At 37.6% G+C, this 15,342-nt stretch overlaps 1 protein-coding gene across 1 annotated transcript in view; it reads left to right on the top strand.

Moving 5' to 3' along the window:
- ATXN10 (ataxin 10) overlaps positions 1-15,342 on the top strand; it is a 108,145-nt gene that overhangs the window by 52,992 nt on the left and 39,811 nt on the right. Inside the window, exons 8-9 of the mRNA XM_009282234.2 lie at positions 2,880-2,988; positions 6,292-6,461. Of these exons, the coding sequence (XP_009280509.2) occupies positions 2,880-2,988; positions 6,292-6,461 (279 nt within the window). The remainder of the gene's footprint in view (positions 1-2,879; positions 2,989-6,291; positions 6,462-15,342) is intronic.

Raw genomic sequence — 15,342 nt, 5'->3', positions numbered from 1 at the left:
GTGTGGTTACTTTCCAAGTATTCTGTGGTTTTCAGTTCTTGGAAAAAAAAAATCTGTTTGTGCCTAGCAGAAGGCGATCTCTGTCCAACTTGAAGGTGCTGGGACAGCAGTATTAAGAATATTACTGTATACCTTGCCCTCCTTGACACTGACTTTTTATCCTTCTCTCACATAAACATGATGTGTGATAAGTTGAGTATCGCTATTTGGTGGGAAATATGGATCATTTAATGAGCACAAAATATAAGTCATAATAGCTGAATAAATGGAGAGCAATGACAAGAATAGTTTTTAAAAAGTGTGTGTATATGCATATTGTGTGTATACATTTATTTGTAACATATGCTTGCCATGGGAAAAGAGAAATTCCAGCTTAAATTCATAAAACTGTTTCTTTTCTTCCTAGAAATGATCAAAAATTGCACCAATTTCTCCTCGATTATATAAATATTTTAGTTTTTGCGTAAGAGTTGTACATAACTGAAAAAAATGCAATTGTGCATATAGAGTCTGTCATTAAAAATGTTTTAGGCAACATCTGTGATATTAAACTAAACTCTGCCTGGACTTTTCTGTGGCCCTGAAGCCAAATGCCTTGGTCAGGCTAGTAAGTTGTCTTAGCCTCCAACACTGGGAGGCCACATTTGAAAACTCTTCTGGGAACAGTCCTTGAACTGGCCTGACTCCCAAAATGTTGTCTGGGTGTCCCATCCACGGTTTAATTTATTATATGTAGACATTGCCTTTTTTCCCTAAGGAACCTCAGGTCTTGTAGCTTCCATCTCAAACCAATGAAAAGCTAATCATATGCTTCTGCAGTGCTTAAACCAATGTTTAAAATAGCTTTTCCATTATAAGCCTGACTTGAACATCAGTTTGCTTTCACTAACTTTCAACCTTACTTGCAAAATAAAATCCTTCCCTGGATTTTAAGTTCTTCTTTAATCTCTTTATAAGGAACATCTTTTCTGAGTATCTCTCTCGACATATGTTTATTTAAAAACTCTTCAATTATTTCCTTATTTACTTATGAGATTATATCCACATCAAGATGGCTGTCAGATTTCAAAATATTTTGGGTTTTGAACAGCATCTTGTTGCTGAACTTAAAAAGGAAGTATTCTGCTTTATTGCCTTTCTTTTGTGAAGGGGGAGGAAAAAAAAAAAATAAAATTGAACGTTGGGGCGGGGTGGGGGGGAACCCAACCAGAGGTGTTTAAACAGTTTTTTGAAAGTATCAAGTTTCAAATATAGATAAGAATTTGGGGGTTCTTCTGTGCTTTTTAAATAATTTGTTCCTCTTCTCAAATCTAGATGGAAGAGTTGCTGAACTGAGCCAGTTGGTGGGATAAGAGAAAGGGATAGATGGTAGTATAAAACCCTGGGAAGAAATATGTAGAGGACAGTGAAGAAAGGCATTAAAAAACAAAAAAGAGGGGTGTGTGTAAAAAAGGATAAGGCTGAGAAAGGAAAAAGCCACACCTCATAGTATCCGCTGCTACAGAGCTTTCATTATGTACGTGGGTAATGGGGTACACATGGGCAGCAAGGGCTGTTGCACCTTACTGGTGTGATTTATAGTTGTCTATTGATACTTGTTTCCTTTACAGTTGTAAAGCGCGTAACCTTTTCTTGTGCAAAAGTAAGTGTTGAGTGTATGAGCTGAAGAGGTTTTTGGTTAAGCTACTGTCTTGTAACAATGCAAAATGGCTTAAAAACTGTGAATACCTGCTTACTGTCTGTGAAATACAGTTAGGGTATTCTTACTTTATAACAGGACAATGACCAATGTATTCAGAGGCTGGTTTTGTGCTGTTGAAAGCAATTTATTGAATAACTTAGGGTGAGACCTGCACCTTCCTACACCTGTGTGAGGAAAAAAATGAAAATACAGCTTTTTAGGACCTGGATCCTATACCAATTTGTTGTTTTCCAGGAGCATAGGAAGGAGCAAAGAATGGATATAATCATAGTATTTAATTACTGAACGCTATTGTTGATGATTTCAATTATGTTCTGTTAATATGGATTCAAAAATATTATACTGTTGGTAAGTAAATGGCTCTTTGTCCTGGTCCAGACAAGGCAGGAATAGTTACTGTGACCTGTGTCTGAGCCTTTTCAAGGCTACCTGCAGTTTACCTACCACACCTTGTGTGGAATCATCTTGCGGTCACAGTCTGGTTCTTGAGCAATATGTGGTGTTCCAAATTATGCCATACGCTCTTAAAGTAGTTTCTGTAAGTGCTGGATTGTCATTGTAAGCACACATCAACATAGTCTGTGAGAAAAAATAGTTCTCTGGCTGAATAAATAATATGCAAATAAAATTGTGTGTCTCATACCTAACCAAAATGCTGCATCTATGATCCCAATCCTATTTACCCAAGAATAATGTAAATTCTCGCAGCCAAAATTCATTTGACCACAGAACTTTACAGAATTCCTGCGGATAACAAATTGGTGTCTTGCAGACGGTGTTTGTGTCTTTAAAGTGGGACGCTCCTAGTGAATAAACTCAAAGAAAACATTTATACAGAAATAATTTTCTCAGCTAGTAATTTTCTGCATTTCTGCTTTTGGAAGCTACTGTGTTTTTGTTAAAATTTTATCCCTTATGGCTCTGTTTTGGTTTCCCCATGATTTTTCAGGGCACATATGACACTGTTTGACTGTAGAAAAGAAATTATTGCAGTGTAATACACTATTGCTATTGTAGAAAGATGTCGTCATTTTATATAAATTTATTCTTGGCAGTCTAGAAGACCTGCAAAGAACCTGAGGTGCTGAGAGTTCCTGTCCTCTGTTTAGATCGTCAGTTTTATGTTCCTACGGTATCCTTCATAAGCCATTTTCAGAAACGTAATTTTCATTTACAGGAAGCACTGGTTACAATTCGTCTTCTTGACGTTCTTTGTGAAATGACATCAAACAACGGACAGCTAGAACATCTGCAGGCTTTGCCTGGTTTTCTTGAAACAGCCATAGGTGAGTGAAAAGCTACCAGGTTTATTAACTGTTGGTGTGCTCCAAATCATGTTGCTCTGTGAATGAAAACATGTTTTTCACAACTGGTGGTAATTATGATTCTGACCTTTTTAATAAAACAAATAAATAGGAGATTGAGTTAATCTACATTTTCAAATATTTGATTTGTTCCTGGAATTTTTCTGCTTCTCTACTTGCTCTGTTGGCTCCTATTACCCAACAGAGCCTTGATTCAACTGTCAGCAATGTGCTATTTATACAGTAAGAGTTGTGCAAAGGACAACATAGCTGCTTCCTATGTTCTTCCACTGGCTGAATGTGTGTGGAAGAATTTCCTCAAGAAATAGAAAAAGGACTTTTCCATGCCTGTTCCCCTCTGTTTCCCAAATTCCTGAAAACTAAAACTAAGTACAGTTTGAATGTTCTTAACCAAATTCAGTGACTTTTAAAGATCAGTGTAAAAGAAGCTTTCTTCTGCTAAGAAGCAACAAGCAAAGGGCTGTACACAAAGACAATTAAGCCAGGATGGTCCAGAGAGACACTATATACTCAGGGAGGAAGGATGAAGAAGTGTGTATATATATATATATATACTGACCTGTGCCTTCCTGAATCTTTGCACTTTGAGACTGATGTATGCCACCATTTTCTGAGAAAATTGTAAAAGTTTATGCATTTTAAAGATAAATATGTAATATTTTGGCTAAAAAAGAAAAAGGCTGAAACATCTGTTAACTATGACTATTTTGAGATGTTCGAAGGGTCCTTGCTGATTAAAAAAAAACAAACCACCAAACCCAAAACACCAAAGAACGACCAAACCTGTATTTTTGATGACAGGTTCATAGTTTTATTGCTTACAGTAAGATGACTAACAAGATCTATTTTGTGTGTTTTGAGGAAACTCAAAAGTTATGCATTGTATCATCTGAATGTTTGTATAAGTCTTTCAACTTAAACGAGAATTTCAAGGAGCTGCAGATCAGTTAAGTTTAGAGGCCTGTAGGCCAGTCCTCCTTTCTCTAGCTGCGCGCAGACTGACTTTTCTCTGCAGCCGTCTCCAGGCTAATGAAACAGGTGCAGGCTAGAATGTTGCTACCATGTGCCTCCTACGTATTTCCCACATGCCTTCAGCCAACAGGAATTTATCAACTTACGTAGTTTCTCTTTAAGACTACCTTTTGGCTACAAGACTCCTTTAATCCTGGATTAGCAAAAAGGGCGAAAAAGTGTATTGATGTGTTATATCACCTTCAGTATTTAGTTCTGAAGACCAGAAGAATAAGGACAGAGAGTACAAAAGATTTTCATCTAATAGATCTTTTGATGAAGCAGTTCTACTCTTCAGTTTATATCATGAGAAATTTCCTATTGGAAATTACTAAAAGATTGATTGAAAGATCTGAAAAATATCTGAATGATCTTTTAAGTATCAACTAAGGAGTGTGTTTTGCTATTTTCAGTAATTGTTGGATTAAGTTAGACAGTAATACTGCAGTGTTACTAATATCTTTAGCACTGTTAACAGCTTGATTGCACAGTGTTTGGGGAATATCACCAGGGAGGTAAATGGTCTTTTGGATCGAGGGGCATTTTGGAAGAGTTGCTCTTTGGGATAATGACAGAATGGCAGACTGAGGCGTCCTTTAGTTGAGAGCATGGGTGACATCCCGGGAGCAGTTGCTGTGTTGTGTTGATGTGCAGTGTTTGAGAGGAGCACTATTCTCTCTGGGTTGGCATCATGAGTGGAAGGTCGCTGCTCTTCTTCCACCTTTTCCTGTACCTCTCTTTCCAGGTAGGTGCATTGCTCATTGCATTTTTATCTGCACTGTAATAAAATTTGAAGAGTTTTGTTTACTTTTTTGGTGGGTGGGTCTTTTGGGGTTTTTTTATTTTTTGTTTTTAATCCTTTTGTTCAAGGGTCCCTCTTAAGGGCAGGCAGAAGGTTTGGGAAGACCATGGAATTCCCTCTTACGTGCTTGTGTGTGGGAAAATACTTAGACTATAAGGCAAGGAAGCACACAAAGTGAATGCTATGAGAAGGATGTGACACACTGACAATTTTTATGAATTTACAAAAGCAAACAAATTGCTATGGAAGAAGATTGTGTTAAAAGCTATTTTATGATGACATCTTTTAGGGGCAATCAGGAGATTGGCTGGTTTTTACTAGTTCAAAATATGAACAAATACAAGTGGTAGCTCTCATACGGGAGGCCTCTAGGCCCTGTTATAGCTTCGTCTCTTAAAAAAACTACCAAAAATGTAGTTACCACTTTATCAGCACAGAGATTTTATTTTTTTTCCTTCTCCTATGTCAGCCATCTGGGAATGAAACTATAATATGAGGACCTATGAAGTTTCTTTTAATTTAAATCCAGGAAATCTAGTGCCCATTCCACTACGGATGTTGTCATATCTGGAGCAGAAGGAGCATAGGGCTTAATTACTGCCCTGTGCTATAACCCGGTTTTGCTACATCTTTATTGTTCCAGTGTAAGCTGCATGAAGCATCTTGGGGACAATGGCATGCCAGGCTGTTTACTAGTATTGCACGTTGCTTAGAGGAGAAATACTTGTTAATTTTTAAATATAGGCACAGCCTTTAGTGAATTGGCTTCTCAGCTGTATGGGCTTTCAGGTGTTCATATGACTTCAACTTTTCTTCTGGGTGTGGTCTCTTTGTGGAATGTTGTTTTCACAGATTTTAGCTTCCCTTCTCCCTGATTTCTCTCTCGAGCATTGTAAACTAGCATTTACCATACAGAGACATTAGTATTTCTCCGTTGACAAGATTATGGCACTGAAGGATTTGTAAAGATGTGTCAAGGTGGTAGATGTACTTGAAATCTTTTCTCATACTACAGAGCTAGGAACAGACTGGAGAAGAGAGAAAAAAGGAATTCTGTGATTAGTATGTGTTGCTGTGACAAGTTTGAACTAAAGGAAATTTTCTAAAAACCTTGTTTTTAGAAATATATTTGCGGTGCCAGAATCATCAACAGCCTACAAATTCTGACTCTTCAAGTAGAGACCAATAGCACCAGCCTTCAGACTTCATGTCTGAACAATCTAAGTGTGTAAAAAGGATGCAAAAATATCTTCTGACCTTGGGACAGCCTTTTATGGTTATACTAGCACAAATTAAGAAATTAAGAAAACTTTTAAAGTTCTTTTGACATATTGCTGAATATCTGAAATTATGTTGATTAACTTTGAACCTAACAATTAGTAGTAAAGCTCTGTGCAAAGCGATACTAATTTTCATGTGGTAATTAATTGAAATATTCTTGTGTTCTGTAGATACCCTGAGATTAACTCATCTTGCTGGGAAACAGGCAGTAAATATTTTCACTGCCACACATGCTATGACAGGGCAGGAAGAAATTTCACACCCAGCTGTGGGTTTTAAATCTCATCTCATTCGTTTGATTGGAAATTTGTGTTACAAAAATAAGGAAAACCAAGACAAGGTAAGTTTTTATATTTTTCTGGCAGAACTCTGACATGCGAACAGCCGTGTATGCCTCACCATGACTTTACTGACGAAAATATATTGTTGTTCTACAAATAGACATTAGAATTGGTCGTGTAAAGGAGGTAATTTTTTTTTTTAGTCTCTTTGAGTTACTATGACAGGTATGCTAACTTTTTAATAGCAGTGTGATGTGTGCCTGTCTACCTTTTACTTCCGTCCTAAAGAATGCAAGCCAGTGCCTAATTCCTTTATTGTTTTCACATTTGCACTTTATTTGAAAAGAGAATGTCTGAGACTAAGTCTCATCTTCACTTTGAAGGGAAATGGATTGGAATTAGTTTTGGAAAATTAATTGGAAAATTAGTTTTGTTTCCACAATGAGGAAAAAGAGGAAACAGCAGCATGTTTTTAAATATGAAACCTTTTTTTCTTAGAATGATAAAAGATGTGGCTTTCCTCCAGGACTTGTTAGACTAACCTAATTTCAGCAGGAATAGCAGTCATGAAATAATATTGTCTTACGGTTCATCTGACCACTTCCAAAAATCAAGTAGGTTACTTTTTTCATTTGGCCTAAGCAACCATGTAGTGTATTACAGTAGCCTCAGCTTAACGAAAGCTTTCTGTTTCTCTAGTTCTTCCTTGTGAGTTTCTTGTTGTAGAGAAACCCTCTGTTGATTCCTGTATCTTGCTTTTCTCTTAGAAGTGTCTTTCCTTATGGCAGCCTTGTCCTGGAAGGAAATGGTCTTGAGTAGCCTTTGTTACTGAATAGGGAAATTTGGTTTTGTTTTCCTTTCTTTACTTCATTAATTTGAATCAAAAGTTTTCACCTGCTTTCAAGGAAGCAATTTATAGGCTGGAAAATGAAAAACATAGAAGAAAGGCTGTATCTGAAGAAGGAGTAAAGGAGATAATGGAGTATTTTTACTTCTTTCTTATGATGTCAAGTGAGGCCCATGTCAGCAAGTACCAAAAATACAGTAATTAATACTGGTTACTCCACAGGAAGTTACATGTGATGACATACTCTGAGTCTAATTCTGTGTTGCCACGGAGCTATTGAGACATTGAGTACTGCAAAATCAATCTGTTAGAAGCTTCTGTGTCCGAAATTTTTTTTTGTTGTTGATTACTTGATTTTACAAAGATAATAGATTCTTTTGTACTGATGCCATCAAATCTGGTTTCAACTGCTGCACTGTCTACCAAGTTAGACTTTTATAATGGCAGCAGGGTACTTTCATAGTGTATGAGGGGAGCGCTCCCATTTCCTTGGGTTTTTTTTTTTCTGCAGGGTAGAGAAATGGCAGATCTGAGGAATGTTACCCTCTTTGTCTGACAAATGCTAATAATATGGGCATATAGATGTGAAATATGGTAATGATCCTTCCTTTCCCCATTCATATTACAGTATATAATAAAAGGTTTTAATATTTCTGAAGAATATTATTAATCCTATTAATCACTCTTGCATAGCTCTGGCTGTGACCCGTTATGATGTATAATATGTGTTTGTGTACGTGAAATACATTTTTGTGGAATACTTTATGATAGTGGAGGGGGTTGCTTTCATTTTGAAAGGGTTGACTTAGTGCTTATTGTTCATTTTCGCTGGGATTTTCAAAGGCCCCTGGAGCAATTAGGCATGCAGGCTTAGTGTTTTCAATGGAAGCTGGGTATTAACTTGCCTTAAACTGCCTGCAAATATTATTGCTTTATGCTGTCTTGAAAATTACTTAGATTCTTGTGTGCGATATCATGGAACATTATTTAAGTGCCGTTGAAACTTTAGAAATGCCAATAGCATGATATCTTGTCTGTACCCTCAGTTTATTTCATACATTTAAATTGGTTCTAATAAATGCACTTGTCATTTTTAAGGCAGTTTACATACATAAACACATGCTTGTGAGGGCAGGGCAAGCAGCCCATATCATTGCACAGATAAGAATACTGAAGTTTTGAGATGGGAGTGAATTGTTCAAAGTGGTGCATGTGTCAGACCTAGAACTGAGTGAAAATGGGGTTAGTTCCCACATCTCTCTTCAGAGTAGTATCTCACAATAGAGGTCTTATTTTATATCCATTATTGGGTTTACACAGAGTTTACTTTCTCTATTCAATCAAAAGTAACGTAATACAGGGTAGATTGTGTTTTTTAAATAACAAGCCAACTGACCAATGCATCTGAGACACCTTGGGCTTTACCATTAGCTGTTGCTTTTGTGTGACTTACCGTCTGAATTGTAGGCACAAGCTGGGGAAAGTGGCTTTCTCTTCAGTCAGTTTAGCTGGTTGCCTGGCATGGGAGGGCTGCACAACAGTTACCAAAGGCTCTTGAACAGCACTGTTAGTATTCTGACTCTTTAATGAGGCTTTCACACTTGTTTTCTCTAGTATTTTTCTGTAACTTCCAGTCCCAGTAGAGCTCCCAGTAACAATGATAATGCATTAGTAAATGGAGTAAGAGCACACTACTACTAATAAATAATAAAAAATATAGCCCCTATTTTTATAATATAACCTTAGTGCGTGGTGTTGGTCTGCCTGACTTTTTCTGAAAACCATAAGTAGTCCCAAAAGACTTGGGGCTCAAACGGTGACTTGGGCTAAGCCTTCTGAGTGGACAGAGTTATATCGCTGTCTTCAGGAGCTTCTTCAAGAGTTGAGTGACAACCTGCTTGTTCTCTGGGAGGTGGGTCTTGAGCCAGCCTACACCTCATGCAGTGCATGTCTCCTGAAGTATGATGGTGCAGTCCTACTGCATGGGCCGCTAGTGACAGAGTTAAAGCAACAAAGAATGCCTGGAGTGGGAGGATAATTGCTCCGCAAAGGCTGCTTCTCCATGTCTGTTTATGGTCTCCACCTGCTATAAGAACAATAATTTCAGGGGATTAGTGCACTGGTTTGTTGGCAGTGGTGAAGAATCTTGTAATGCTTTGGAACAGAGAAATATCTTACTAGTGCTTTATTGCTTCTTCACTTTCTGTTTAAAACCATTCTTTGTTTTTAATAAAGCATTCTTTAGCTTGTACTCTCTTAGCATTAGGAATGTATTCTTTACATCTTTTCTTCCTCATAGTTTTATTTACACTGTTGTGATAAGTTCTTAAGATACAAGGGAGTGGGCAGACAAGCAGTAAACTGAGATGCAGTTATTAAAATGGGTCTTGACAGGCTTACTGCCCACTTGCATGTTTTGCAAGGCTGGATGGGTTGGTATTTGTAAGAAAAGTGTCTGATAAAATGTTCATTTTGGACTGATAAATATTGGGTACATGCATGTCCTGAGTTGCACACACTCCTGCATGAAGAGGAGAGAAGAACAAATAAAAGTGCTGTACTTAAGACACCAAGTGTTGAGCTAGTTCCGTGTTGAACCTGCCAAGGGCCTGCAATGGATGTGCAGTTCTCCTATGCTTTCTCTCTCTGTAGGAGGAAGAGCTGTCAAGAGTTATTGTCATACATGTAGGGCAGTCCTGTGGCTTGTATTTTGTTATGTCTTCTTCACAAAGATGCATTGTATGTTTTTATTAAATATACTGGAAGGAAGGAGCAGGTTCTCAGGCAGAGCAAGGAGTAGAGGTTTTGGCTGGTAGTTGATGAATGAAGTTATCAGAAGGAAAAAGTGAAAATTCCTCCATACTCCCCTCACCTTGTTTGACTTGCCTTCTGAACACCTCAGTTTTATCATCTGGACAGAATTTATACTGTTTTCTTGGGGGGAGGCTTTAGGCACTTACTCTCCACTCTCGCTTTTAAAGCTATGAGTGATGGGTTCAGTGCAGCTCTTTCTGCTTGTTTAGTATAGTAGAACTGTTTTAATAAAGAATAAAACTTATGAAAGAAACCTAATGAATGAAGTATAGAGGATATAATCCTTTATTGTAGAAATGAAACAAATACAAAATAGGTCATAGCAATTAGTCTGCACCCCTATTTTTTTGTTCATTTACAAGAATATGTACTGGAAGGTGAGATGACTAATCTCTGCCTTATTGTGACAGATCGCACTGCTGTGCACAACCTTATTACCTTTCACTAAAACTGTTGTTTATGTTGTGAGGTGTTTGTGCAGTATGACTTGTTTAAAATACTTGATTTAATTGCAAGTGTCATCAGTACTTGAATAAGCAACGGAATAATTGCTTTGTTACAACAATGCTTCTGCATTGTTTCCCTTCCTCTCTTGTAGAGAGAGGAATTACATAGACTTCAATCACATAACCTGGCTGGAGTTAGTAAATAGGGAATTGAAAGGAAGTAGAAAGCTTGACAAAGTTTAATTGCTGTCTTTATTCACTTTCACTATTTTATTTCATTATTTCATTTCATTTCACAACTTTATTCACTGTTCACTATTACCTCTGAGATCAAATGGGGGAATCTGAATTGCCTGGGGGTTCTGTCCAGTGAAGACTGTTCCTTAAGGACGCAGCGTTGTCTGGAACAAGCTAGATGCGAGACATGAGCCGTGTTCCTTGCAGTGGGGGAGCAGCCAGCTGGCAGAACATCGGCATGCTGAGATCGTGCTGTACTGTTGCCTTTTGAGAGGGATCCTGAAGGGAAAAATGGTGACGTTTCTGAATGCAAAGTTAAGCCTAACTCAGTAAGAACAAAGCACTTAGCTTGGGTTTGGTGCTGTAATCTGGTTGCATTTGCTTTGCCACCTTTAACTGACTCTTGTTACTGATAGGATAGGTAGTTTATTGCTACCTGCTTACTTTGTCTAGCAATACAGTTAGTGTGCTAGGACAGTTTGATACACGCTGAGAGATCTCTAAGTGAATATGCACAAGTATATTTTTGAGGTGTCTCTTTTTCTTAATCAGCCTGTTAAAAGCAAAACCGATCCCCTCAGGTAAAGAAAGCAATCCATACCCTTATGCCAAGGACGTTTTAGATACTGGGGATGCTGATGGACCCAATGATAGGATATTAATCTCGGAATGTGTGTGTTTCATTGGTAAAGTTGTTCTGTTGTTTATGTAGGGAAAAAATTTTAAATACAGAATTGTCTTTGGTACTGGCACCTGGCACCTTCTTACCTAAATGGAATCGCTCTAATGAGGTGAACAATTTATAAGGGAAATTTTTTCACGTGCCTGTTTTTTATCTGAGGTGGCAGCAATGCTTCCTCTAATGCAATTATATTGGTTTTTGTCAATGCGGAGTTGAGAAAGGAAGTCTTCTGGGAGGAAAAAAAAAAAGCTTCTACAGTTAAAATTCATCTTAGTAAAAGTAGCAAGTAAAACATCTGGATACTGTTTAATGTGTTTAATGTAACTTGGATTTTTTTTATATATGTCTAAGCCAAATTGTTTTATATGAGACTAGCTCCCTAATTTGAAGACTGTTCTGCCTGAAAGTATGAACAAGGTTTGACTTGTTTGGAATTCAGTTTTCCATTCTTTTTTTTCACTGGGGCAGGGTGTGCAATGAATCCAGTTAGAATACAGTTAGAAAAAGGTGCCAGCATCCATAGATCAAATTGTCACCATTCAGCTCCTTAACTTAATTTTCTTGCTGTAGCGATTACAAAATAGAAAACGTCAAACTAAAGACAAATACTTTGTTTTCTTTAACAATTGGCTCTTTCTCACCTAAGATTTTCAGAAAGACTGTATGAGCTTATCTGTTCTTTTTCTTCAGGATTAGTTTAACTTTTTAAAGTAATTACATTCTTCCTGGCACGGCAGGATTTGGAGTTACTTGCAATGAAGAGCATCCCACATTTATCTGCATATGCTGTTGAGAGAGGGAGGAGAGAAATAAACCACTTTGATTTTGTCATTAGAAACCTACATAATTGTGATTATTATATTTTCCTGATTTTAAACATAAGCCTAAAATGGAAGAGATTATTGGTTTAGAGTTGAGCAAAAGAGGAGCCTCTTAGATCTGGATGCTCTGAAGTGGTGAGCTCCTGCACACCACTCCATGGTTCCACTGTTTGGATGGGGCTATGTTGTAGCTAATGTAGCTATCTGTATGTTTTAATGCTTTGCTAGATAAGGACAAAACATTCAGGGTGTTGCAGGACTGAGCCCTTTAATTGGTAAGTTTTATCTAGGTATAGCACTGTAAAAGTCAGCAGTAGAGCTTAAAATTGACTTTCTCACAGAAGTGCTTTAAAAGCCTAGGTTTTGCTGTGGAAATGAGATCTCTACCTAACTAGTATAGAGATACCCCAAGTAGAAAAGCATCTGTGGTTCAAGAGTGTCTTTAAAAGTATCTGTTGTGACATATAAGGTAACTGTCTCTAGTCCTGGTCCCATACGGATTTTATGTTAGTCTTCAGCTCTGTCACAATCATGAATCCTTAATGAAGTGTGAAGATTTTCATCGAAGTACTAGAGGCTGTTAAACAAAAAAGAATCATGAGATCTCTAAGTGGTGGGACAATATGAGTAATAAGGGGTTAGTGTGGAGTTTTTTTGCCCTGAGGTCAGAGATGCATGTCTAATGCAGTATAGTTTGTAAAGCGCTGAATTATTTTTATAACAATGTGATTCATTTGTTGTTAGAGAATAATACAAAACTTTATTCTGTTGTGCTGCCCCTTTATAGGCAATGAGTTAATGTTCCCTCTTGTCCTGCTCCTATTCCCCCTTCCACCCCACCAATTTTTGGCAATTGATACAGCTGATCCAATTGTTCCTTGTGACTTGTCTAGTTTGACCAATTTCAGTTGAAGCCTTGATCATACAACGCACAGAAAGTTTCCTCTTGTAAGGAACTTAGATGCACTTAGGTACAGTCAAAGTTTCATATTAAAGGTACTTTTAATAGTGCATAAGCTATTTTTTTGTTTTTCTTGAGGTTTTATTTTAAACAGCTTACATTTGATGTTTAAATTGCATACTACATAGAGACCTCTTCACATATTGATTGTCTGGATATCCTCAATGATTGGGTGAAGGCTGACATACGCACAGTACCATATTTCCCTTCTAGTATATTATTGGCCTGCTTCATGTGGAGGATTACCATAATTACCATCTAACAGATAAAGGAGTATAAAGGTCAATCTGTATATTATTATGTTCTCATGAATCATAGGCTGAGACTTTGACCAGACTTTGACCAAACCTTGAATATACATAAATGTAAACTACATTGGCTTCTGCCAATGTGAAGATGTCTGTAGAATGATGATTTTATGCAACATACCTTTGCCAAAAGCAAGAACAGGACTTGGACATTTTGGAGTAAAAGAAGGATTGTGGGAGGAGGATTATTCTTGTGAAGTTCATAGTGTTTTAAATTAAGATGTTGGATAGCTCTAGAAATTAAATTAATTGCTTTGATTTATAGTGGCGAGGGAAGATAGGAAAGACTAAGATGACTAGATGTCTTCTAACATTCAAAATTAAAACAAGCTGGCTCTGCATACATTTCCAAACAGTCAGTACCAACTTACAGGCTTGTTGGCCTCTTCTTGATTCTGAACGGTTTTTTGAACCCTATTTGGTGTTGAACCCTGTTACCATTGCGGTGCAGCACAGGACTGTATCCCTTTTTAAAGGAAAGCTCAGCACGCCGTTGTCAAACAGCCATTTCCAGACCTTTTTCAAACTCAACAATAAGCACTTATTCTAAGTGTTGAAACTGCATCTATAGCATTGATATTTAATGTGCCCATTTAAGATGAGCAGCTCATGTAAAAATACTCATTTTAAGCCAGACTGAAATCTAAAAATAAGATATTGACCTTTATATGGAAGAATTCTCAGAGGTTCCTGCGACTCCTTTCCTGGTCCGATGGGCTGAGTAGTAGTTACCACATATGTGGCAGACATGAATTAAACTTGGTGTTCACCAGAGTGTGTTCCATGCTGTTGCAGGCTTTCTAGACTTGTTGGTTTGCAGAATGGCCTGATGTAGTACTTACCTGAAAGGTGTATTGTGTGGCAGTCCTTGCTGCTTGGAGTAATTTCTGTAATGAACCGGTACCTATATAATGAGGGGGTTACAGCTGCACTGCGGGTATTGCAGGTGGTTCTTAGTGTGTTACCTCCTTTGTAAAACAGACGAGTGTTCTCCTGGGCTTTGCAGGCGCTTTCTCTCTTCAGGAGTAGCCTCAGCATCTGTTGGGCAAATGCCCTGGTTTAAAGTCCACTGAAATCAGAAAATGTGATCAGCGATCTCAATCAGTCTCGTCATTTTTTTTTCTGGGTGTATATTTTGAGACCTATAAGGAATGGGAGGTGATGTGACCTAGCTTCTAGAAAAAGGAGTCTGGGAGTCATGACAACTTTTTTTTCCTTTCTCCAGCTTGGATTCAGATCCTTTAGTAAGACATGGGTTGTTAAAAGTTCTAGTAGCTTGCTAAATCTTCTGAGGTATTAAGAGATGGGTTTTTTTGTTGTTGTTGTTCTTCCATATATCGTTGTCAGTTAAGAGCACCGTATCAACCAAAAATGTGTCTTGCTAGCTTACTAGGTGGTGAAGAACTGAATTTGTTTGGGGTACTCAATGTTAGGAAAACTGTTACTAAAATAACCACCTTCTGATGTGGCTAATACAATATTAAAACAAAGGCTCAGAAGACATACAGTACCCTGTATTGCAGGAAGGGGGTTTATCTGTGTTTCCTGCTTTTTGCCAGTGTTATTGATTGCTGGGGGCAAGACCACCATATGTGGAAGAATGTCTACCTTTCTGAATACTTTTTCTCCAGCTCAGATGTGAGCTGTTAATCCAAATTCTTTCCAATTTTACTGGTGTCAGATACAAGTGACATATATTTTCCATTACTATAACAAGGAATTTCATTAGTTTTCGATGTTGTTTTTCATTGTTCTAACCTCAGCATGAACTTTTGAGTTTCCCTGTCTTCTCTTAGCTGCCACCCCACATACAGATTTTTTTCT

This window comes from Aptenodytes forsteri, unplaced genomic scaffold (assembly GCF_000699145.1).
Source record: "Aptenodytes forsteri isolate BGI_AS27 unplaced genomic scaffold, ASM69914v1 Scaffold277, whole genome shotgun sequence".
Classification (NCBI taxonomy): Eukaryota; Metazoa; Chordata; class Aves; order Sphenisciformes; family Spheniscidae; genus Aptenodytes; species Aptenodytes forsteri.
This window is presented reverse-complemented; position numbering and strand designations above follow the sequence as displayed.